This window comes from Anser cygnoides, chromosome 1 (assembly GCF_040182565.1).
Source record: "Anser cygnoides isolate HZ-2024a breed goose chromosome 1, Taihu_goose_T2T_genome, whole genome shotgun sequence".
Classification (NCBI taxonomy): Eukaryota; Metazoa; Chordata; class Aves; order Anseriformes; family Anatidae; genus Anser; species Anser cygnoides.
The window spans coordinates 71291764-71318334 of NC_089873.1; the positions used below are offsets into that span (position 1 = coordinate 71291764).

General features: G+C 38.3%; 1 protein-coding gene across 1 annotated transcript in view; it reads right to left on the reverse strand.

Annotated features, from left to right (window-relative positions):
- Positions 1-774: 774 nt before the first annotated feature.
- MRPS35 (mitochondrial ribosomal protein S35) overlaps positions 775-26571 on the reverse strand; it is a 28006-nt gene continuing 2209 nt past the window's right edge. Inside the window, exons 3-8 of the mRNA XM_013173165.3 lie at positions 25810-25977; positions 25362-25422; positions 22853-22992; positions 20210-20319; positions 17319-17388; positions 775-1292 (exon numbers count right to left, since the gene is read on the reverse strand). Coding sequence (XP_013028619.3) covers positions 1014-1292; positions 17319-17388; positions 20210-20319; positions 22853-22992; positions 25362-25422; positions 25810-25977 — 828 coding nt within the window. The 3' untranslated portion in view covers positions 775-1013. The remainder of the gene's footprint in view (positions 1293-17318; positions 17389-20209; positions 20320-22852; positions 22993-25361; positions 25423-25809; positions 25978-26571) is intronic.

A 26571-nucleotide genomic window follows, 5' to 3' on the forward strand; every position in this document is an offset into this window, starting at 1 on the left:
CTGTTTCCTCTCAACCAGTTGCTGGGAATGCCACATGCTAGGGTCTTTTAAAGGCATGCAGAATCCATTAGTCTGATGAACAAAATCTCCTTCTACCCCTTCCAGAAAATGAAGGCATTCTCTCTAAGCTGAAATCTTAGTAAGCTGAGGAGATACAATAAAAGCAACAACAGAATTATTTATGTCCTTTCACGCTGGTACTTTTAAGGAATTTTTATTTAATTGTGAGAAGGCAATAGAAGTTTCTTGTGATTCTAATCTTTCAAATCAATTTCTTTCAAATATAAATTACCAAATATAAACATCCATTTTATTTCCTCCTCTGTGCTTCATAGCAGAGTGGGAAGCTACATTTTTTCCTTGCCAAACCTGTGTATGTTCAAGAAGATACTAAGCAGGCCTCAATGTACAAAGACTCAGTCCATTCCTATTTAGGCAATGTACTCACCTCAGTACTCACCAACTCAAGTGTAGTACTCACCATTCAGCATACTTCAACACCTCTCCAACAGTTAAAACTCATGGAACACTACCTTTACTTAACAGATGGGGCACAGAGGTAGAAAAAATACTGAGTGACATTTGGAAAACATTTAGAAACTTTAGATCTCTTAACTAAGAGCCTCGAGGTTAATGGAACTTGGAGCCTAAGTCATTTTATTGCTTTTGAAAACTGTTTAATTATATGCCAAGAAGTTGTGTGAGAAGTCAGAATGTGATTAAACACAGAACTGTGCCCGGATCTCCCATGCTAAGAAAGCACAGAATTGAATGTTTAAGTTCCCAATATGACTCAAAATATACTTTATTCAAAGAACAGGATTCATGAACAGAAAAATTATGTTTACAAGAAAATCCAACAATGAAGAAATATCTGACTACTTTTAAAATTAATTCATCATCAAGTCTCATAGTTTTGGTTAAGGTTCCAAATAATTATATATCCATATCATACATAACTATTAACTATAATTTAATATTTCTATAATAATCAGATGTACTTGCAGAATCTTTCATAGTAATGCTTGTATATTTAATAATTTCTTCACAGATTCCTTATACTGAGACATGTTACTTTCTGTTTCACCTTCATTTTTAAGTGCAGTTACAGAGTTTCTGTAATTCTTAACTACTTCAGATGCAAGAAGCTCCTCCTTAGTTACATTACTAACATTCTCTGTGGATTTTATCCGAAGTAGTGTATCCACGGCATTTTTCTGAGAGCAGCTGTTTTCCCAGATATACTCCTCCACGTCTTCTTCTGTCTTCTCACTCTCCCATATCTCTGTTTTCTGAAAGAAAATACACCTTATTTTAAAAGACTACTGAAAACTGAAACAAAGCTACAGTAATTTGTAGAAACATTTCCCTCATTCCAATTCACTTAAAAAAAAAAAACACACAACCTTCTATTCTGGAAGGCATTGCCTCAAACAGAGTTCAAAGAGATGCCCATATACCATTCATTTTCTGTGCACAGTGAGTTTCTTCCCTCCCACTTACCAAGTTCTTTATATACCTGACAGATATAACGAGACCAGTCCGAATGAGAAGAATAGCTTATGGACTATATATACAAAATTAATAATAAAAAAGGTTCTAGAAGTAGTAAGTTTAAGTCAATCTTAATTCTCAAGCTTTGGAAATAGTCACCTAACTATTATTGTCCCTAGCATATGATTTTGGTATGTTTACATTGGCTATAATATGCCAATTGAAACAGTTCATACCAAGTAACCTATGATGAGAGAGAGCAATCCTTCAGCATTTGGGAAATGTTTAAGTTGTGACTTATAAGGAAAAACACCAGCAATTAATCCATTTCCTCTTCCTGCAAAACACCGTTCCTCCAAAGAATTTCTATCCACAAGGTGCATTTTTTTTTTTAAACCTAATTGGTGTTGCAGGATTAGACAGGTTCAGAAGTTGAGTACAGAAGACATCATCCTAGTGCCTGTAAATACTTGGCTTAGGCAGTTGATCCTTAGAGTAAATGTTGTATCTAAACATTTCTCTGGTTTAGTGGGACCTCCTGCTATTTAAGGGATATTTCAAATGTCATAATGTGCCATTTTAATGTTTTCATTTTTATTGCACATTTGCAAATATGTATATGTAGATAATTGGTATACTTACATATTTTAAAAATATACAAATAAGTATTATGTATTATTAATGTAAATAATGCTGACATTATACTATTTTTCCAACTATGTAAGAATCACAAATTGAAGTACTTCTTTTTTGGTGGCCATGTTTTTCTTACATAGTTGTGGTATAAATCAAAAGCTTATTTCTCTGTAAGTAAGCTTAAAGAACTATTCTACTAAAGCCTTCATAGCATTTTGTGTTTGGTCTGTTCTTGTTTTTTTTTTTTGTGGTGTTATTATTTTTTTGTGTTTTTTTGAATCCCTTGCCAGAAAGGGCTCTTCAGTAAATTTTTAGCTCTGCTATGCTAGTAACAACTAACTCCCATTACTGACACATGACTGCAGAATTCAAATAAACTTGACAATCACAGGAGATTTTCTTTATTTAATAAACTATACTGTCTACTAGTCAACAAGGCTTTTGCAGTTGAATCATAACATTTAACAAAGTATAATTAATACCTGAGAATTGTTTTCTACCTATAACCCTGCGTGCTTGGGTCTGTCTATCTGAATTTAAAAATACTTCAATAAATGCTGCATCTGGTGAATAGAATCTCTTGTCTTTTAAAAGAGAGTCCAAATGTTTAGTCAGAAACAGTAATTAACATTACTAAAAGGCTCATATGACTGACATTAAAACCTGGACACAACACAACACAGAAGTAAAAGAACTTCATTCACTTTCTAGAGGGAAATAAAGGACATACTCTAGTCTGGTCTACTGTTTATTGCTAAAACAGTAGTAGAGCAAGTTAGTAAGTTATTCCTTGTGTGTTTGAAAAATAACAGGAATCAAAATGGAGACTGACACATTCTTAAAGTTAAGAATGATATTCTGTTTTATATATCCCTCATTTATTTGCACAACAGCTATCCAAGACATTTTTTAAAGCAAAACTTCTCTCACAGGGATTGGGTTTCTCAAGAGTAAAGGAATATGTGTATCACCCCTGGTCAGTCTCTGGACCATTTGCCAGAGTCAAGTTTGAAGTTCAAACAAAAGATCACTGTGAGGCTTTTAAACGCCTTCAGGTTATAGTGGAGACAACAAGTACTAATCACAGTTATTACATTTATCTCTATCTCTGCACAAATTACTTATGGGATTTCAGATATGCATGCTGATAAACAGGTTAAGAGTTTCCCTGACTCTTTTGAGCTACAGAACAAAAAAAAAAAAAAAACAAAACCCACACAACTAAGTATTTCTTCCTTGGAATCTTTCCCAGCAGAAAGGTGTGTCAAAATGGATTTTAAAACAAAATCTGACTTCTGGGGTGATAAGGGAGCCAGGAAGTGATCTGATGGTAGGGGGAGATTTCAAAATCTGTTCCCCAGCCCTACTACAAGCAGCTTGTATCCACTACTGCAATGTTGGTGGCCATGCCTCAAAATGAAGTTATCCTGCTGTACACAGGTCCAGAAATACATCACAAACAGGAAACTGAACAGAAACCAGATTTTTGCAAGCTGACTGCATTGAGTGAAACTTAAATACCTTTTCAACCAGATTTATTGCAAGAGAAAAAAGTGAACTATATTTTCATTTGAAAAAGCACGAGGTGGACAAGTACCCACAAACTCTGAATAGTGGAAATATTGCAAATGTTGTAGTCTCAGTCTAAAGTGTTATGAAGACAAATGAAACAAAGAAAGAACCTTTAAAAAGGAGGTCTCCACTCTGACTTTTGTTAATCAGGTATTTATGTTTCCTGCAAATTTAAAATGTTAGTAAAGAATGTAGTAAACAAGAATAAAACAAGGAAAAGTGGAATATAAGTGTGGAGGTGTGTAACATCTTTCTAGAATCCACACTTTAGGAACTAGGTTAAAGTTCATGAATGCGTATTTCTTTATTGAATCAACTAAAAGCAATTGCTTCATTCTATCACACAGAAGATAGTATCTCAGTAAGTATTAACCAGCCTGGCTGATAATGCACTCAGCTGATAATTTCAACTTTCTCTCATTATAACTTCCAATTAGAACTTGGGGGGAGGGAAGGGGGCCACAACAAAACACAAACACCTTTTCATCTAAAAATCAAAGGACTTAAACCTACTACTAAACAAGAGATACTCCCTAATGCAAATACATAAATATAGATGTCATAAACAGTAATAATTTATTTCTATTTATATCTAAGGAAATCTGCTGTGCTAGAGTTTAAGCACTCTAAAGGTTTGTAAACCTCCCAAAATACAGGCTTAATCTGACGTGCTGACACAGCACATATACTGAAGTCGTACTCCAGCCAATGAAATCGCTTTTTACATAAAAGTAATTACCTAAAAAGCATCAATACATACTGAAACTTTAACTATTAAAAAAAATAGGAAATCATTTTTTATTGCTTAAGTAGGCTTTTCACTGTGTCGTGGTTTTTCTGCCAGCTTATCCTTCTTAAACTTTCTGTCACAGCCACATGGGGGTTTAGTATTGTGACTTCTCTAGTGTTTCTTTTGGGGAAGACATTCTAACTAAAATTGTATTTGGCACACAGATATCAAAAAATTAAAATTAAAAAATAAACATGACACATGTTAGTCAATCGACAGTTGACATTTTGGACAGTTTAAAAATTAATGCTGTTTAGCAAAGAACAAGTATTGCAGTGGAATTTTATTTAAAGGGAGGAGATTTCCTAAGTTGCAAGTGACATTTCAAACTCTATATAGGCTGGATTAAATATACTTTGTTCTTAGTACTGCATGGATATAAGAAACAAAAACCAAAAACCTCTGTCGTACAATAATCACAGATTTCAGATTTTCAGGTAAGAAATGCTAGGACGCTCCAAATTATTGGGTACCTCTTAGCCAAAGAGGAGTTGCCAAAATAGTTATATTTTTGGAGATATTACAGCACTGAACTGCAGTATTAAGTTGGCAACTTAAGAATAAATATCACTATAAATCTGTAAATAGGGCAAGGCATGTTTGTATGTGAAGAGATTGGGTACAATTTTTTTTTTTAATTGCTTGGTGACACAGAACAGGTTAAAATACTTTGGTCTGAACTCTCAAAATGTTCTCCTCTATGATGCAGCAATGGCACAAGGCAGAAAGGACCTCTAGAGCATCAAGGAAAATTAGGAGGAAGACTGTGAGGACTAAAGATTCCAGTAAGGGACAAGTGTAAAATAAAAAAAAAAAAAAAAAGGAGAATAAGCAGAGAGGAAAGAGTAGAACAACAGAACTTTGCCTCAAAAAAATAATAGTGGATGTAAGAGATGGTTTCATACTTAATGAAATTCAATAGACTTCATCTCTGGTTCTGCCATTAACTTTGAGTCTCCAGTAGTCACCATAATCTAGACTACCTCTTCAAAAATCAGTAACAACTTTCCTAGACTGAAAGTAATGCAACAGACTTCTATAAAGTCAGAAATACTACATAGACATTTTTTAATTCAACCAATGCAAGCTACAGCTTTGTCTCAACTTTGGCTTCGTGATAAATATTTGGTTCAATGTTCATCCTCTGTGGTTCCAAGCAAAGTAGTTTAACTTTTTCCACTGCAATGCATATTTCCTGACAGTATATTTATTTCTTTTGATTTTAAATATTTTAGTTCAGATATTCAAAGAAAGTTTATTAAATTGAAAATCTATTATGCCACCTAGCTTTATCTTTTCTGACTGACATTAATGATAAAGATTCTTTGCAAGTTATTAGATTTTGATCATTGGTGAGTGTACAATAAAATGCAATACACCTTTCAAAACAAAGTAAGTACCTTACTCTGTAAGCATCTTTTTAAGTATCACAACATTAGAGATCACCCTTACCTCAGCATCAGGTTGTGTTATTTATATTATATATAAGGTATGGTATTGAAGGAACACTATTGTAGGAAGGGCATAATTATATCACGCTTTGTTATTCTAAGATCTCAGAGACAGGAAATTTACACTAAGAAGTCTTCAGTGATACTAAACAGTGCCCAGAGCTCTGTATCCTCTCTCAGGTACATGCTGTAATCATTGGGTTACAGCCCTCCTTTTCTTTTCAAAGAATCTCGACTTTTTTCCTACCCAGAGGAGAGTTTCAGTAAGACATAAGAGTGTCCTACGTATACTTACCTGTAATGGCTTAAAATGACTGTAGATGAAAAAAGGTAACACAAGTTAAGTGCTGATTCAAGTCTAGAGAGTATCTATACAATTCATTGGAGGATTATCACTAATGATTATGTAAAAGTACTCATTTAGCTGCATATATACACACACTCCTCACCCCCTCCAGCATCTTGCAGTTAAACACTCTACTGCAAAAGGAGCATGAAAGCAAGGTGGGTATCTTCCTCAAATTCATTCAAAATACACCATTTTGTGAGTTCATGGATAAGTTTTAGTTAAGCCTCCACTGTCACACTGCCGGTCCACTCCACAGTTTTCTCCTTCTCCCACCTTCCAGCTTCAACTTTTCTGTCCTTTCAGTTCATCAAGTATCATTAACAGCAATGCAAGCACAAGGCACAGAGAAGCGCCCAGAAGATCCTTCGGCTATTATTGTATGTATTCTTATCAGCAGCTACTTTCCAATTACCTCTGCTCCTATACTCCTTCACTGTTTAAGTCTTGAATCTTTTTTTAATTAGACTTCCATGTTTACACTTTTAGAAAAAGCAAGAGAGATCAGAAGTGTGCACAACATTATTATTACTTTTAGCGTGTCACACTACACATTTTACTTAAGAGATACACAGGAGAATAGAAAATGAAAGGGCAACTTTTCACTAATTATCTTTCTAGGTCTCTCATCTGTGTAATGCAGGATGATATCCTCCACGCTGCATCAACTTGTATTTGTATATGTTGAAAATCATGTGGATCAGGACCTCGTAATATTGCTGCAACTTTTTGTAGTCTTGACTGGTTTAAAACAACTCTGAGTTATTTCCTTTTCACTCTATATTTTTCAGATCCCTTCCCTTTATAACTACTATAAATGTTTTTCCTTATTGGAAATTTAACTGTCTGCTCACTTGGCTTTCCCTCCCACTTTAAACTCATAACAGAACCTTACTTTTTAGTAATAAAATATTAATCTCAGATGAGTGCAAAGAAAACAGTTTATGCTCTTTTCATCCACTTGAGGGCAGCAAACTACTACTCTTTAAAAACAACTGAATACCATTAAAATACATTCAGTTTTTAGAGCTACTGTTACAGTATTCAAGAATTACCATCATGTAAAGCAGCAGAAATACAACTGTTTGAGCTGCTGTTTAACAATCTACCTAATGTATCTCAACCTTTCATTTGGAGAATTCACTCCAGGCATAATCCTAGGGAGTGATTTTAAAGGAATTTAAAATTTAAAAAGGAAAATCCAGAAGAATTTTAAAGGAATTTTAAAGAATCCTATGGAGTTTTTTTTAAAGGAATTTAAAATTTAAAAAGGAAAGTCCAAAACAAGTTTGATTTTTTGCCAGATGGTGCAAGTCAGATATCTACTGAATAAGTTCTGAAAGCTACTAAAAACACAAACATTTGATTAACAGCCTGAAAGCCATTAAACATGAAGATCTCAAAGCATTAAAACATTTTTAGGTTAAAAGTATTTTTAAAATAATGAATTTTCTTTTCAAATCTGAATATTTTAAAGATAACTGGACTCACGTGCCTGACATCTATCTGCATTTACCAAAATCAAGCTGCCAAATGCATCAGCCCGGAATCTGATGACACACTTCTTGCTACTCAGCACCTTTTTAGGTAACAGATTCCAAATATATTGAGCTCTTTATTAGATTTAGACAACCTCATTAGCCAACCTGTAATTTGAATGGTTGAATCAAGAATGCAGTAGGACTTGCAGATGCAAGTACTGCTCCCCCTGTTCAGATCCCTCTCAAAAATCAGCACACTGTCTTACTGTGGTGGTTTTACCCTGATGGGCAGCTGAACTCCACCACAACTGCTCTCTCACTCCCCTTCCTCAAAGGAAAAGGGGGAGAAAATATGAAGGAAAAGGCTCAAGGGGTGAGATCAGGACTGGGACATCATTCAATAATTATTGTCACAGGCAAAACAGACTCAGCATAGGGAGATTAATATAATTTATTGCCTATCGCTAACAGGCTAGAACAATGAGAAACTAAAAACAAACTAAAAACACCTTCCCTCTCTAAAAATATCCACCCTCTTCTACGTCCTCCCCCTGAGCAGCGCAGGGGAATGGGGGCTGCAGTCAGTCCCTAACACTGTAGCTCAATCGCTCCTTCCCACAGGATATCGCCCTTCCTGAACTGATCCTGCAGGGGCTTCCCACAGGCAGCAGCTCTTCAATCACAGAATCGTCTAGGTTGGAAGAGACCTCCAAGATCATCTAGTCCAACCTCTGTCCTAACACTAACAAGTCCTACACTAAACCATATCACTAAGGGCTACATCTAAACGTCTTTTAAAGACCTCCAGGGATGGCGACTCCACCACTTCCCTGGGCAGTCCACTCCAATGCCTAACAACCCTTTCAGTAAAGAAGTTCTTCCTAACATCCAACCTAAACCTCCCCTGGCGCAACTTTAGCCCATTCCCCCTCGTCCTGTCACTGAGCATGTGGGAGAACAGACCAACCCCCACCTCTCTACAGCCTCCTTTAAGGTACCTATAGAGCGCGATGAGGTCTCCCCTGAGCCTCCTCTTCTCCAGGCTGAACAATCCCAGCTCCCTCAGCTGCTCCTCATAAGACTTGTTCTCCAGACCCCTCATTGGCTTCGTTGCCCTCCTCTGTACTCTCTCAAGCACCTCCATGTCCTTCTTGTAGCAAGGGGCCCAAAACTGAACACAGTACTCAAGGTGCGGCCTCACCAGAGCCGAGTACAGGGGGACAATCACTTCCCTAGACCTGCTGGCCACACTGCTTCTTATGCAAGCCAGGATACTGTTGGCCTTCTTGGCCACTATCATATTCAGCAGTACTCCCAGGTCCTTCTCTGCCAGGCAGCTTTCCAACCACTCATCTCCCAGCCCGTAGCGCTGCTTGGGGTTGTTACGCCCCAGATGCAGGACCCGGCACTTGGCCTTGTTGAACTTCATGCAGTTGACCTCAGCCCATCGGTCCAGCCTATCCAGATCCTCCTGCAGAGCCTTCCTACCTTCGAGCACATCGACACATGCACCTAACTTGGTGTCATCTGCAAACTTACTGAGGGTGCACTCGATCCCCTCATCCAGGTCATCGATAAAGATATTAAAGAGGACCGGCCCCAGCACTGAGCCCTGGGGGACTCCACTAGTAACCGGCCTCCAACTGGATTTGGCTCCATTCACCACAACTCTCTGGGCCCGGCCATCCAGCCAGTTTTTAACCCAACAAAGCGTACGCCAGTCCAAGCCACAAGCAGCCAGTTTCTTGAGGAGAATACTGTGGGAAACGGTGTCAAAAGCCTTACTGAAGTCAAGGTAGACCACATCCACAGCCTTCCCCTCATCCACCAAGCGCGTCACTTGGTCACAGAAGGAGATCAGGTTCGTCAAGCAGGACCTACCTTTCATAAACCCATGCTGACTGGGCCTGATCGCCTGGTTGCCCTGCAAGTGCCACGTGATGACAGTCAAGATAATCTGCTCCATGAGCTTCCCTGGCACTGAGGTCAAACTGACAGGCCTGTAGTTCCCCGGGTCTACCCTTCGGCCCTTCTTGTAGATGGGCGTCACATTTGCTAGCCGCCAGTCGACTGGGACCTCCCCTGATAGCCAGGACTGCCGATAAATAATGGAAAGCGGCTTGGCCAGCTCCTCCGCCAGTTCGCTCAGTACCCTTGGGTGGAACTGAGGGTACAAGAACTGCTCCGACATGGGCCAGTACCATGGGGTCCATCCATCAGGAGCAAACTGCTCCAGCATGGGTCCCCCATGGGCGGCAGCTCCCCTCAGACCCCCACCTCCTGCAGGGGCTCTCCACGGGCCGCAGCCTCCTCCAGGCCACATCCACCTGCTCCACTGGGGGCTCCTCCACAGGCTGCAGCATGGAGATCTGCTCCATGTGGGACCCATGGGCTGCAGGGGGACAGCCTGCTGCACCAGGGGCCTCTCCACAGGCCACACAGGAACTTCTGCTCTAGTGCCTGGAGCACGTCCTGCCCTCCTGCACTGACCTTGGGAGCTACAGGGCTGGTTCTCGCTCCTCTCTCCCAGCTACTCTTTTGCAGCAGTTTCTTCCCCTTTCTTAAATCTGCTCTCACAGAGGTGCAACCGACATCGCTTATTGGCTTGGCTGGGTTCCACTGGGCTCCAGTGGAACTGGCTATTATCTAACTTGAAGCAGCTTCTGGACTCCTCACAAAGGCCTCCCCTGCAGCCCTCCTGCTACCAAAAACTTGCCACATAAACCCATAATAGTTACCAAGCAACAACTATCAATCCACCGATGTGCTGCCAGTATTTTGAACAACTTCCCATAGCTTTTCTGCATTACCATGCATTTCATTTGAAACCATGATAACAAACATACATCATGGACCAGACAACTAAATCACTTTTTTCCTCCTCTCGTCCTTCACTTCCTCTATTAAAGAAGCAAGCAAGCAATCCTGTCTGCCAGAAAGTAACAAGGACTGCCGGAAAAAAGCAAGAGACCCCTTGCCAATAGTAAGGGCAACACGATTAATTACAGGAATGCCTACTAAATAATGAAAAAATCATCACCTTTCCTGCTTCCAAATAAAGGGTTTCTATTTGTTTAAATACAGATTAAATGCCAATTGATAACACCGCATTATGTTTTCATAAAGTCATAACACAACCCTGGAAAGTCCTGAATGCCCTCAGCTTTAGCAGGATTTTGCTGTCCATTGCTTATGCTTACGTGCGAAAACAAGAGACAGGAAAGAGAGGACAGTTTCAAATGCAATACTCTTTTTAACTACTAATCCCTGGGGTTTATAGCCCAAAGGCTACCCAGCAGTATCCCACTTTCCCTAAAAGTAATCATACAGCCTTAGCTACCCTCTCTATTCCCAGGCCATAAATGGACTTTTTTTGCACTCCTGCCACCTTTGTCAGCTTCTTCATCTTAACACTTACCAGCAGTCTTTCTACTCGTTTCCCCTCTCCTCCCTCTCAGTGTTCAATCTCTGCTTTTTCCTCTAAAACTCACCTCCACACAAAATCCAGTAAAGTTTTCCTTCCTTTTAGTTCCTTCTCTATGTCTTCAAAAAAGGGAGCTCTCAAACTTACAGAATATGCCTGAACTTTCCTGCAAGATTCTCTCCACCTGATGATATCCTCCAGCATATGGGATGGCCTACACAACACCAGGCCTGCTGAAGCCTGACAGGTTGCACCTTTTTCAGAAGGGGAAAAGGATTTTTGCACAGGGGTTAGAAGGGCTTATCAACAGAACTTTATATTTTGAAGGAGGAAAGGAATAAAACCAGGCCCACTGTTGCCAAGATACGGGACATCAAGCCAAAACTTGAGCAACTGTGTACTAATGAGATCCTTCAGTCTGCTTCTGAAGGTGCTGGGTACAATGAAGCACCTTTGAAATATTTCTACACCAATGCACACGGCACGAGGAACAAGCAAGAGGAGCTAAAAACCTTGGTTCAGTCACAGAGATAATTTCTTGGTACACGAACTAAGAGACAACTAGGAAATGTACACTCTTACATCTGTTGCTTGTGAACAGAGGTCTCACAGGTGAAGTGGTGACTGGTGGCCATCTTGGCCATAGCAACCATGAAGTAGTTGAATTTAAAACCTTCGGTTATAGGAGGAAAACTGCTACCAGAACTTCAGCTCTGGATTTGGGGAGAACAGACTTCAGGCTGCTTAGGGAACTAGTTAGTAAGGTCCCCTTAGAAACTGCTTTGGAAGACACTGGGGTCTATCAATGCAGGACAATTTTTAAGCATCACCTCTCCAGAGCACAGAATAGGCAATTCCAAAATGTCAGAAGTCAGGCAAGTCAGCGGGAGGTTGGCTTGGCTGAGCAGGGATCTTATTCTAGAGCTTAAATTGAAAAAAAAGAAAGTACACGGCCACTGGAAACAAGGTTGGGCAACATGGGAGGACTACAGAAATGCTGCTCACCATTGCAGGGAGAAAATTCATGCAGCACAGCTCAATTACAGTTGAAGCTCCCCAGTACTGTGGGGAGCAATACAAAGTTGTGTTTTTTTTAAAGGTATGTTAACAGCAGAAGGAGGACCAGAAAAAAATATTGGTCCATTACTTCATGAGGACTGTCACGTCACAAACAGGAACACAGACAAAAAGAGATACTTAAAACTCTCTTCGCCTCTGTCTTTAACACCAATGATGGTGATGTTAATTTCCTTTTACGACATGGTCACCCACATAGTTGACCAAGGGAAACCAGCTGATTTAATCTTTTTGAATTTCTGTAAAGCCTTCGACACTGCTTCTCACAATATTCTTCCGGACAAAATGTCCAGCATACAGCTAGATAAAAACATAATACAATGGGTGAACAGTCGGCTGATGTGTCAGGCTCAAAGGGTTACAGTACATGGGGTTACAACCAGGCTGATGGCAATTCACTACACGGGTTTCCCAGAGCTCCATTTTATGGGCAACTCTCTTTTATGTTTTCATAAAAGATTTGGTTGCAGGACTTGAAGGTATAGTATTCTAAGTAAGCTTGCAGATGACAGTAAAATAATTGGAAAGGGCTGTTGACTCCATCAAGGGTGGAGAGGTCTTGCAGAGACACCTTGACAAATCAGAGAGCTGGGCAATCAAACAGTATGAAGTTTAACAAGAGCAAGTGCTGGATTCTGCACTTGGGACAGGGGAACCATGGCTATACGTACTGACTGGGAGATGAGAGTCTGGAAAGCAGCCTTGTGGAAAGCGATCTGGAGGTTTTGATTGACGGCAAATTGAACATGAGCCAGCGCGCCCTGGCAGCCAAGAGGGGCAACCATATCCTGGGCTGCATCAAGCTCAACATTGCTTGCCAGTTGAGGGAAGTGAACATCCCTCTCCACTCTGCGCTGGTGCAGCCTCACTTTGAGTACAATGTGTAATTTTGGGCACCACAATATAAGAAAGACACTATTAGACCATGTCTAGAGAAGGGCTACAAAGATGGTGAAGGGTGTAGAGGGCAAGACATGAGGAAGCTGTAGGCTGTGATGAGGCTTTCCTTCTCTGGCCTGAACAATCCAGGTGACTGCAGCTGTTCCTCATGTCTTGGGGGGAGTGGAGGGGTAGGCACTGATCTCTTCTCTCTGGTGACCAGCAACAGGACCCAAGGGAACAGCATGGAGCTGTGTCAGAGGTTCAGGTTGGATGGAAAAGGTTCTTCATCAAGGGGGTGGTCAGGCACTGGAACAGGCTCCCCAGAGGAGTGGTAACAGCATCTAACTGTAACTGTTACAGTGGTAACAGTGCTGGAGTTCAAGAAACATTTGGACAGTGCTCTCAGACACACTGTCTGATTTTTTGGGTGGTCCTGTGTAAAGCCAGGAGTTGGATTTGATGATGCACATAAGCCCCTTAAAACTCAGGATGTTCTACAATTCTGTGGTATCTTCAGAGCCTTTCACCATTTGGCTACTGTTTTCTTGCATCATCCATTAACTGCTAGCAAGTTAGAGGAGAAAAATGCTTATTTTAGAGCACTAACCTGTCCTCGTGCTTCCTTCACTTTGGCTGTGGTACCTCTCAGAAACCAGCTAGCCAAATTTGTTTTGGATAACCTTTTATTCATTTCTTTAAATGCAAACAAGCTCCCTTCACCACGTCCCAAAGCAAGAAAGAAAACTATTTTTAACCATATTCTTAACCATGCTGTGAGGGTGAGCGGTACACATTGTTGATAATTTTCCCTCTTTCCTTTTTGTCTGTCACAGACTTGCTGCGTATTTCAGCTGTAAACACATTACGACTGGGATTCTTGCAAACTAATTCCATCCAAACTCTCTACGTGCTCTACGAACAGAATTGCTGAGATGTGGATGCCCTTGGTTTTCATTGAAGCTAAGACTGGAAGACCATTCTAGAAAAGCTGTACTACAGAGGATACTGTTGAGACACAATGATGAATTTTGCCTTCTAAGCATGTATATGCAAAGACAGACAAGCCAGAGCTAAACTCTTCATACTCATTACTTTAAGAGCAACTTCCTGCCGGAAATGCATCTCTCTACAAAATAGAGTGGTATATAGCATGTAGTTCACTACATACCCAACAAAACCACAAAGAACAGACATGATTTTAAAAATAGGTTTCAGATTCCTAAACTGGTGCTCTGGTTTTGGTGCTCTATTTTATAGCCATAATAAAATAATTATGCATCACTGCCAATTCAAAGGTAATTACACTTCCTGATGTGTATCATCAGACAATTTTTGTTTTTAATATATTTACATGATTGCTGGTTCACAGAATCCAGTAACCACTATAAATTAGAGAGTTATGCCACGTTTTAGAGATAGCAGGCAAAATTTTCAGGATTAACAGCACAATTTACATGCCATCAGCATTGCTTTCACTCAGCAAGAATGGAACACTCCTTTCATCTTTTTATGGAATTCCATAAAGCACAGGCATTAAAACCACAGTGTGGCACTCTGCTGGGAAAGTCACAGAGTCTTGCAATTAGTTCTGTAAACGGGATTGATGTTACTGTCTACATGGAAAGCTAATTCCCCCCAGCCCAAAAAATTTAAAGTTCACACAGATTAAAACAGACCACAGATTGTTTGCATATGGTTTACAAAATGTATCCAAACTATCTTTCAGCAAATTATTAAAAGGGATTACCAGTGATCATGGAAAAAAAAACAAAACAACAAAACATGTCACAGCAGATCATCAATTTTTCATGGAAATCAAAGACAATTACAACTGATTGAGGAACTCATCAAATATTAACATGGAAGCTGAAAGGTAATAAAAGGGCAAGAGACTTGAGCGTATTCAATATATACTGAACACTACCATAGCGATATCATATAGCCCTGTCTTCTATCACTAAGCAATGCTAGAGCAAAAGACAGATGTGATGTTTGCCTGGAATTAATAAAGAGAGCGGTGTCTAGCTCTCTTGTCATTGCTTAATACTGGAAACTGATCCATCTCTAATTTAAGATTTGTAATGCAATGTAATGCTGTTCAGAAGAGAGACATCCATGCGTACAAATAAGGCAATATTTGCCTTAAGGCAAAGGGAAATAAGGGAAATAAATATTTTAAGATGATAGCATAAGTTGAGTTACGTTTGATGTACTCTACCATTCCAAACATGTTCAAGGAAACTTCTAATGAAGAGAAGATACAGCTCAACCTCCTTATTTCCAGTCATCACTGCAATGATCAAAATCAAGAACAATAATTCCTGAAAACATTAAATATCTAAATTTAATTTAAATACTAACAACTGAAAACAGTTAGTTTGAATTTTCTTAGCTAACCAGCTACAATTTAAAGACTGCATCATAACAGAGAAATCCAAAGAAATCACTGTAAAAGAGCTAAGGCCTGAAGACATCTTACTATTTTGAAAGGACTACCTAAGAAATGTAATGAAATATCAATAAATTGGAATAGTGTCTTTAATATATCTACGTTGGTTATTTCAGTTATATAACAATTTAACAAAATGAACTACTTGGAAAAATTCCAAATACATCCTATATTGAGTGATTACAGAAAAGTTCACAATGCATTCATTTTGGAAGAAATATTTTGGTAAAGAGACGCAATAACTATTTATATTCAGAAACACTAACTGTGACACAATGAAACCCTAAAACTAACAGAAGGTGGGGATGGTGTCCCTTTTCTGAGCAAAAGGGAGCTCAGAAAAGGAGTCTCAGTCCTCACTCCTTCCAGCTTGAGGTAAAATTTATGAGAGAGTATTTAAAAAGCAGAATACTTCTATATTGCAGCTACAGTTTACTACAGACCAGGAAAATTCCAAGAAAAGATAGATTCCATATAATAAATAGAAAGAGTTTGGAATTGGACAAGATCTAGACACTACACTGTATTTCAGTTTTTACAACATTCATGTTGAAAATATGCCCTTTTGCTTTTTCAAATAGACTTGTTTTTATCTTTAAAGCTGGTCATTTTAACAAATGCGTAGGCAAGAAGTGACAATCATGGAGAACACCATTTCTCTGGAATCTCTTAATTTCTATTTGAATACTGTACGTAGGTAGCCCAGCATGCTGCCAAACTAAAAGAATCCTAAGAATGAGGGTGTTTTCTGCTACACTTTGGGTCAGTTTTAGGCTTACTGTTGGAAACCAAGTACTGAGGTCAGAAATTAACTAACTTCAGAAAAGAAGCAAACTATAAAGAACTAGGTCACAATTTTCTCCAGGGTATTATTTCACTGCCCAGGTAAGACACTAAAAAAAAAAAACAAAAACAATTTCGATCTGCTTTGCTACTGGGAATCAACATCTTCTAGACCATAATGATTTTAACATACAGGCAAGAGATTAGATACTGTATTTTGTTCATGTGTCTGCTCTGTTTTCTTCCTCAATAGTAACATTTTTCTAGTTACTAAAGCTAGAACACATCCAGTAATTCCTAGATACTTCAAGATGCTTCCTCATATGCTTTTGCTTCAAGGTCTTTTTCTTTTTTTGTTGAGTCCAATAAAAACTATATAAACGTGTTTATGAATCCTTCCTCTAACTACCATGCCTCTCTACACCAGTTTCTTTTTCAGCCTGATTTACATACTTACTTTCACATACATCAAAGCTCTTCTAGTGAATCTATTCCGACAAACAAACAGCATTATGACAAGTGTGATATCCAGTTGCTTCTGAAACTTAATTTGAATCAGCTTACTTTGTCAATTCAGATAAGTTCAAAAGTTTATGCCTTTCAAGGAAAGTTTACTTCCAAAAAATTTAAACTTTCTAATGTAACGTTCTATGTATAGATACAACATATACAAAAAACAGCATAGCATTTGTAAAGTTAAAGAAATGAAGTCTAAGATGACTGTTGAAGATTCAAACAAACATCTCCACTGAATTTGAAGAAAGGTGGTAAGGAAGAGGAAGAGTCTGACATAATTTGCCCTAAGTTGTGCACAGTCACAGAACTTTTCACAAGTTTCAACTAATGTTTAGTTTATGAAGATGAGAGGAAGGTAGGAGAAGGGGATGACGGGACAGAGAGTGAGCACATGGGAGATTTTTCCGAACTGCTTACCCAAGATTCATGGTACAAAACTGTGAGGAGGTGTATCCCATAATCATAGTTCTGTCTTCTTAGTGGGCACCTGAAAAAAACACAAACAAAGCTAGTGTTTCTGAAACCAAGTCACCATAATACACTTTTGAACAAAATACTAGATTTACCAAATTTTCTGATCTGTAACCTAAGAAATGTTACAGGAATGTGTGTTTGATTCACATACATTTCTGAATTATACATACTCAAGAATAACATCACAATAGAAGCATGACTATTAAGAACATGGAAGGATGAGCATCTGCAAGTCTGAAGGAAAACGTACAAAAAGAACTTACAGATCTTCAGGAACCATTAAAAGCCAGACTAACATATCTTGGATTCCACTTTGCCTTCTACCAGAGATAGCCAAAGTTGAACACTACATACATCAGTCTGGACAGCCTAAAAGTCTCAATTCTTCTGCCAGACCCAAAGGGAGGAGGAAGACAGTGAAAAAATCCATTAGATACGGTTCAGAACAGAAAATCTAGTCAATAATTTAAGAAGAAAAGTTTAAGTCCATGTAGCTGTATGTCAAAACAGAATCACAATTTGTTGGGATTAGGCACAGCGCTACAAAAACAGCGTATTTCTTAAAATTAGCCATCAAAACTAACTGCTGAGACTTTGATGACATTAATCTCTTCCTTACGTTGATCTCCAGTAACCTACTGTCTTTTTTCTCACACACACTTCTTCCAGCAGGCTGTTATGTTTCACATCTTTTTGATAAGCAAGAGCTCCTCTCTCTCTTTTCTAGAGTGACTGATAGCAGGCACAGAAGGAACAACCCTTACGCTCAGACCTAGGAGACTATTTGTCCTGAACACAACGTAATTTCCCAGGTATTGCTTACTAGCTCACCAAGGAACCAAACAGCAAGCAAAGTCAACAGAATCCAGTTCAATTCTAAACAGAAGAGACCTACACAAGTAATCCCAAATGATTTTATAGCTGCATAATGAGTTTAATTAGACAAAAATTGGCACTGCTACTCAGAGGACCATTATTGGCATTGCCACTCAGAGAAGCATTCCTACTTCCCTTTTTCCTCCCTGCTTTCTCTCTGGTCAGTTCCAGAAGCTCTGCAGTGAACTAGGTCAAGGACAGAAACTGATAAACAAACAGTACTTTTGTTTTTCCATCTTTATAGTTTAGGGAGAAATCCTTTCAGCAGTAGTACTGACTTACAGCAAATTAGACTGTCTATGGTACTATATACTTCAATGATATAAGGTACAAAAAAAAGTGAACTTCCGAAGTTTTCTTAAGAATCAATGAGAATCATACATACTAAGAATTAGTGTAGTCACAACATATGAAAAACACTTATTTCCATTTTCTGATTATCATGAGCATGTGGATTTATGCTCAAATCAAGATATAAAAATGGATGTTCAAACAGTTTTCCAGCTGGAATTAGTAGGTGACCCTAGTTAACTCTGAATTAATCATGTTTGTTTCACATTTCTGAAAAAGAACTATTTTATATTTCTACTTCCAACCTTCATTGATAAACTTTTATAAAAATACTCATGATATTACTTCGCAATTTAAAAAGCTGTATCACTTCCAGATACAATTGCCTGCTATTTTTTAAGTTAAAAATGAGTAATAATGTGAATTTCCCTGAAGTTAGTTTCTGAAACTTCGGATATAGGTTGTCTGTTACAAAACTAGTCATCAGAAATAAATCTAGTAAACAGACACTACATATTTTTTGATCCAAGATGTATCTTAGAAATGAATACAAAACAGATTGAATCATGAGACTACCTCTGAGACACTCTAAAAACACTCATCTGAATGGTTAAGGATTATGAATATTCTATCAAATAAACTTTTAAAAGGACTCAGTCTTCGTCCTTATTCTTCTGTTTACTGAAGAACTTCAGTTTAAAAGTAATCTGAAGATCAGTATGGAAAATCCTTTATTAAAGAAATGGATACTGCTCAGAGCTTGGGCCTTAAAGTTTACTAGAAAAAGTGAGACATCAATAAGCACATTAAAAAATCCTCCAGAAATGCTGCATAAGACCATTCACAAAAGCCCTAGAGGTTAAGCTCCTTTTAGCTATCCTGATGTTTTAACCACCAAGTAAGTTTTGCCACGGAAATTAAACTGTTTGTAAACCAAGTGGTGCCAGGAAACTACACAGACTTCTGAGTCTAGTCTGTTTAAAAGAGTTACGCAATTTCATCTATTTAATATTTAATTCACATAAAAATAAAGCAGTAATTCTCTGTCCTTCAGTAGAAAATAAGAATGGGAAAACAAATACTAATGGTAAGAAAAAGCAAACAGAAAAGATGACCAATTTTTTTTTTTCCTAACAGTGAATGCACCTGTGAATTAAAGTGTATTATGAATTTAGGTATGCATATATAAACTCTTCAGAAATCAAACAAAACAAATTTCTCCATTGCAGCTTTCTGATCATAACTCTGAATAACTAGAGTGATTTGTTTAAATCTAGAACATGAAAAGACTGAAAACTGTCAGGGCACTGACGTCCTCATTTTTCTTGCCTGAACCTCTTCAGATCATTGTTAAAACTAACAGAAGCTATTTGTGAAATACTGAAACTATAATAATAAAATACTTCTAAACACTGGGCTTCAATATCTGATAATATTAAACATATATTAGGTTTCACATTATGTGATCTGTCCATTAAAATTTTAACACATATGAATAGCAGTATTGGTACATCTAAATACACATTTTAGCCTGGAGAAAGAAAAAAAACAAAGACGCAAGTTGCAAAGACATTAACATTAACTGGGTATATACCCAGAAGAGATACTATGTTTTCTGCACTGCAGCCACTGCTAACGGCATTTTTTCCTTCCTGCACCCACCATACCTGTCTGTTGTAATAGTGAGTATATCTGTATCCTTGCAGTACCGCTCTCCTACAAGTTTAATAAGCTTCTTCTTTGCATGGTCATCCAAATTCAGGTTAGAAAGTTTAACCTTGGAATACAAAAGAAAATACTTTTAATTATTTGGAGAAATTCAATGTCTTCACCCTGAAAAATATTTTGAGATATGGTTAGACATATCTTTTATCAGGAATTAAAAGTATAGCTATTAAGTATGCACTTGTAGAATTTATTACAATTATATCACTAGTCAAAAGCTTTTTAACACAAGGCATGTATAAATCTGAATATTCAATTAATACATTTCTTCTCAGAGAAGCTGAGATAGAATATTTCTACTTAAACTTCTTTCATAAGAAAAAAGCTGTCAGTTTCATTTGTAGCTTCACATAGAAGCTGCGTTTAAGCTGAGACACTCAGACTCAGTCTTTGCCTAAGCCACAATGCAGCTATGCCTGTGCCTGGCCACGGCCTTCACTGATCCAGATCCTGACGAACATCTTTAACTCACTGGCCTGACCTCACACATACTGCATCTCTATGGATTTACTTGACAATCACCAAACTGTTGGCTGACTCAGGCTATTGTCACCACACCTAATCCTGGTCCACTGACTTCCCTATTTGACCTCAAGCTTGCCTTATCACTACAGACTTGTCAGGTGATTACTTGAGCATCAGATGGACAAGGTGACTACTACCAGGCCAGTTCTACTATCTTGCCCAGGTAGTAACTGCACCCTTTTGGGGAGTTCACTTCCCTGCCTGCTTTGCTGCTTCTGCATTGCCTTCGCTTTCAGAACAGCCTGCCCTCACTGCTGTCTGGCAATGCTCACACAAATTGCTGAGTTTTTGAGAAATACTTTCTTAACATTGTCTTTCTCTAATATTCACGTAAAGAAATAACGCTCCAATGTCTTTCAGACGCAGCTCTGTGGCAAACATACAACTTTGTGACCATGACTTCTGAAATTAATAGCATGTTTCAGCACACTGAAAACCACCAGCCCAGATGTCCAGCATTAGTTTGCTTTATCTGACACAAAACAATTTCATTCACCAAATCAAAAAAAAAAAAGCCATAAACAGGCTTAGGGTGACATATTTCTAATTCATATTTAAAAACAAAGAAATCTAGAGATGCTCCAATTATGTCATAACTCAGCACAAAAGAGAAAATTCAATTTAGACTACATTTGAAATAATTACTGGTGTTTAAAAAAAAAGCAATGTAAAGAAGCCTATTCGGGCTCTTCTTCCTCGTATCAGCAGCAGCAGCTTAGGAAAAACTGCAAATAATCAATTTTTACAAGTCAATTCCAGCTGATGCTGAAACAAGGAATACTAGTTTCCTTTACCTGGGTTAGTACTAAACATGACTAAAGTATAGAGTTAGGGCCATCCCTCATCAAAAATGCTTAAAACAAGAAAAAATCCACAATATATGTACATACAGCTCACAATTTCTGAGTTCACAATCTTTTTTTACAACACTGCTTCCCAGATTTTTAAAGTTTTTCTTCCCTGAATCATGTTATCATGAATTGTTATCATGTGTTTATCTGTACCAAAATGTAAAAAAGAACACTATTCATTAATACAGATATGCATCTACAAATATGAAGGTTAGAACAAGTAAACACACCACTTACAACCAGTAAACTAGTAATAGGCAGAAAGAGGTGATCTTGGTTTAAATATATCCATATGACCCCACCAAGTTAATTAAAGTAAATCCTGACAGAAATGTGTAATGCCTTCACTCAGTAAATATATTAATGAGAGCTCATTGAAATGAAAAAACAACTAGATAAACAGGTAGCTGAAAAGATTTTCCAGTTCTGCAGGGCAAGTATAAAGCGGACTTAGAAAACAGACTCTCCTTTCCCCCTTTGGCTCTTAGCCTTTTGTTCCTAACACTACTGTCTCTTCTCCCGCATTTTGCCTTTTCAAGTTAGGAATTAAATATTTAGTATGGTTTTGGACAAACTACTGATTCCAGATTTGTCTCCATCATATTCTAGCAAATTAATATTAAGCATTGTAAGTCACAGAAGACTGAATCAACAGTATTATGAAAGACTAAATACTTATTTGGACAATAGTTAGTTGAGATCCCCATGACTACAGCACCAGTGAACTACATGAAACAACTTCATATAATCAGAGAACTGTTATATCGGCAGTGTAACAGCCATGGACAATGATGAAAAGTCAAAGCCAAAAACAAGGTGCTCAGATCTCAGGTATAATTTAACTGAGATTTCTCAACAAAAGAAAAAAAATCTCTTCGGAAAAGGTTGGTGATATTTTCAGTAAAGCATGCAGCCCCACACTAAGTGATAACTCAGAAGCGTCTACTTGTGGAAAAGCTGATTTTTCAGAATGTATGCTATTTTGCCTATATCAGAGCTCAGTCTTCATTTATAAATATATATCCATATCATTAAAACCTCAATTTTAATGTGCTGCAATATACTTAATGAAATTCACCACTGCTTTTTCTGGACATTCAATGAACTATTTCCCATACTCCCTTACAAAGTATCATACTTGTTTTGAAAAGAAAGCCAAGCATTTGGCTTTTTAAAACAAAGGTTGGTGTTTACCACAGTACTACTTACTCTTAGAGTTACCACTCTTGCTTTGGGATTACGAATAGACGTCCCTGCAGAAACATAATCCACTGTCTCAATTTCAACAGGAAAATGCTGTTCACATTTCTCATCACTGTTCAAAGCACTTGGCCATTGAGTGCAGAAATCTGTATAATAAAAGGAAAACAATCCAAGTAATGTATATTTTTTTCCCCTCAAATTTATTGTAATAAATGTTTTAGAAGCAGTTTTTAATGAAACCATATTCATTCAGATAATGGCAGGGTCTCTGCTAGACTTGATCCAGTATCTCAAAGTCTATTCTATACTGAGTTTCTCAGAACTGGACACAGTACTCTAACTGTAGTCTCAAGTTCCAGATAAAGTGGGGGGAACAAAAATTCTAAATGTGCTGGCTATTCTCTTGTTAGTACAACCCAGCATGCAGTTAGCCTTCATTCCTTCAACATTTCATATTCAACTTCCAAAGGCTTGCTGGGCCCAACATGTCCTATTCTGCAAAGCTGCTTTCTAGCCATATGCTCCCCTGTAGCCTGTACATCTGCATGAGTTATTCCATCCCAGACCCAGGACTTTGTAGTTGTCTTTGTTTAACTTCATGAGGGTCTCAACAGCAGATTTTTTTCTGCTTGTTGACATCTCTCTGAACAGCAGCTGTGTCACCTGTTTTGCCCATTGCCCCCCCCCCCCCCCGCGTTTGTAATTATCTGAAAACTTGCTGAAGTAGTGCTCTCTGTCATCATCCAGCTTTTTATAACGCACATTTTCCACATACTTGGAAGCATGTAGCTTACAGGAGAGTTTGCTTCATAACCTTCCAAAGACTGTGGTAAGGCTGACTGACCTGCAGTTAGTTGCCTGCATCTTCCCTCTTGTCCTTCTTCAAGATTTTCAAAGAAAAATATCCTGTTCCTCCTTGGCTATCTGTACTTGCTTCCACTTTCTCTGTATTTCATTTTTGCATCTTGGGTCACTCAGGAGTTCCCTGCTCACCCATAATGTCCTTCTAACATACTTGCTCAAATTCCTGCTGACTGGAATGGACTGTTCTTGTGCTTTAACGAGGCTGTCCTTGAACATCCACCAGCCCTCCTTGTCCACTTTGCCCCCCAGGACAGTCTCCCATGAGATCTGCCAAGACTACTGAACAGCCAAAACCATTCTCCTGAAGTCTTGGCCATAATTACAATGTCTGTCTTGCACACGTCTCTCAGGATTTTAAACTTCACAGTTTCATGACCACTATTACCAAGGCTGTCATATATGTGACCGTTCTTCCTTGTCTGTGAACGATGAATTCAGATCATCTCTCCTCATCAACTGGCAGATAATTTGCATCAATAAATTGATGCCAATATGCTACTTGCCTTCCTCACTTCTCTCAGGATCTTGAACCTCATCTTTTTTCACAACCAAGGACTGCCAGCAGCTTTCACATCCCCAACCAGCTCTTCCTTTCCTTATCTGTGTCCATCACATGCAACAGAACCTTCCCATAGTCAGTTTGACCAGGATTTGCATCAAAATATTATCTATAATGCACTCCAGAAGTCTCCTAGGTTGTTTCTGTCCCATTCTATTACACTTCCAGGACATGTTTAGATGGCTGCAGTTCCCCATGAAAATCAAAGCTTGTAACTGTGAGGGTTTTTTTTAAATCTGTTTCAAGAAAGGTTCATCCACTTCCTCCTCATAATTAGCCAGTTTGGCAGATGCCCACCAATACATCCTTCTTGGCTTCCTCTCTGATCCTGACTCTCAAACTCTCAGCCAGCTTGCCACACATCTTCAGAGCAAAGTTCTGCATCCAAGCTGTACTTTTTGGAACAGGTCAGCTCATTCTTCACACTGCATCTCAATCAAGCAAGCTTTCCCTCTGCATTTCTGACTCCTCAGATTTCTAATTCCGTCTGGTTCCTATGCTGTGTACACTTGTATATTGGCAATTAAAGACAGGTCTCTTTATCACCTCCTCCATACACTAGCTTCCACATCAAGTTCTCTTAAATGGCTAGCTGGCAGAGGTGCTCTTGTTCTTCACTGAATCTCCCCTGCATACCTTGCTGTCACACAGCCTTTCTTTTATTAATGCTAGTTTTTAAATGCATACCAGAATGACTGCACATTAGCCGTGATTAAACCAGGCTTTAATCTTCTTAGAACTGAGTCATATCCATCATTCATTTTCTTTAAGACTATAAACTATGAATTCTTCACTACAAACACTTTACCTAATAGTCTCACTGGTATACTGGAAACCTGACAAGACTTACCTGCCTATCACCTGTATGACTTAATGAAGCAAAATCAAAGAGTACAATACTAGCCAAAGCCTGATGAATAGCCAGCTTCAGAGGTGTATCATATCTCACTTCCTACTCCATCACAGTTACGCTCTGAATTGTCTTAAAAATACCAGAAATTGTTTTAAACAATGTGCCGTCCCCTCCCCCCCCCAAAAAAATATAAAGCCAAAGAAAACAACAGCTAAAACAACTCAAAACCAAATCCTCACCTTTGAGAGCTGCACAGTGTTTCTTAATTGCAGGAGGAGTAAGATGCAAAAAATTGGGAATCTAGAATAGACATACTAAGAGTTACCAAAATAATAGCATTTTGTTCATAAATAAAGGGGCATTACTGAAATCTGATTACACTTTCAACATTTGTTAATGTAATCATTAAATATAAGATTAAGGTAAGAAGGCTCTCCTCAAGTCTCATTTAGCATAAGACTTAAGCCCAATTATAAAAGTCACTGGCATGATAACCTCAGCCAAATCTGCTGATTTGGCTCACTTGTATTTCTTTCTTAGGTTTCCTACTATCTAATTAGAAGTAGAATAATATTCTATTTTTTATAGAAAACATTATCCAATAAAAACATTCTAATCAAAGCAGTGCAGTCTTAATGAATAACAATTTTCAAAGTTAACACGTACCAGTTCAATGTGGTACCTTACCTTTATAAGCTCTAAGTTGCCTTCTTTTGGTGGAGGTACTCCTCTCTTCACTGGGTAACCCATTCGAATCGGGAGAGGCACAGATGCAGCTTTAAATGCAGCTGCTGTTGGATAAACGCTGCTCCAGTCCTGGTTGAAAGCCATCCTCTCGGTTCTGGGAGGTGCATGCTAACAAACAGAAAATTATGAAAGTTGATAGAGATGCTGTTTTGTGAGACAAAGCAGGAACACACACAAAATTATTAAAATAATATTTTCAGGAATTCCTATCACTAAAAATTTCAAAACACACCTTAACATCAAACATTAGTGTTCGTTTCCAATGGAATTTTTAAAGGACAGCCTCTCAAGATTTCGGTGGCAGGCCTCTCTCAATATAAATAATAAAATTGCATTTATTTCAGAAATGCTTAAGAAGAAGATGTGGCCATTATCTTGTGCTGTGTCAAATCAAAGGAGAGTGGAATCAAACCAGTATTTAATAGTGAACTCAATATCCTGAAGTACCTGAAGCACTCAGTAGAGAGAGAGAGAGAGAGAGAGAGAGAGAGAGAGAGACCTGTAGCACATGGTCTTGATACATGTTAATGGTTTTGGTTTTTTTTAGAAAACAGACTGAAAACAGCTAGGAGATTAAAGAAGTTAGGTGTGCGTTCCGGAATTTCATCACATTGGATCATTTCACCTTGTTTTGAAGGTGTTTCTGTAGAAACTATTAAGGTTTACAGTTTAGACTAGTTTCTGAGACACCACTGAGTTAGC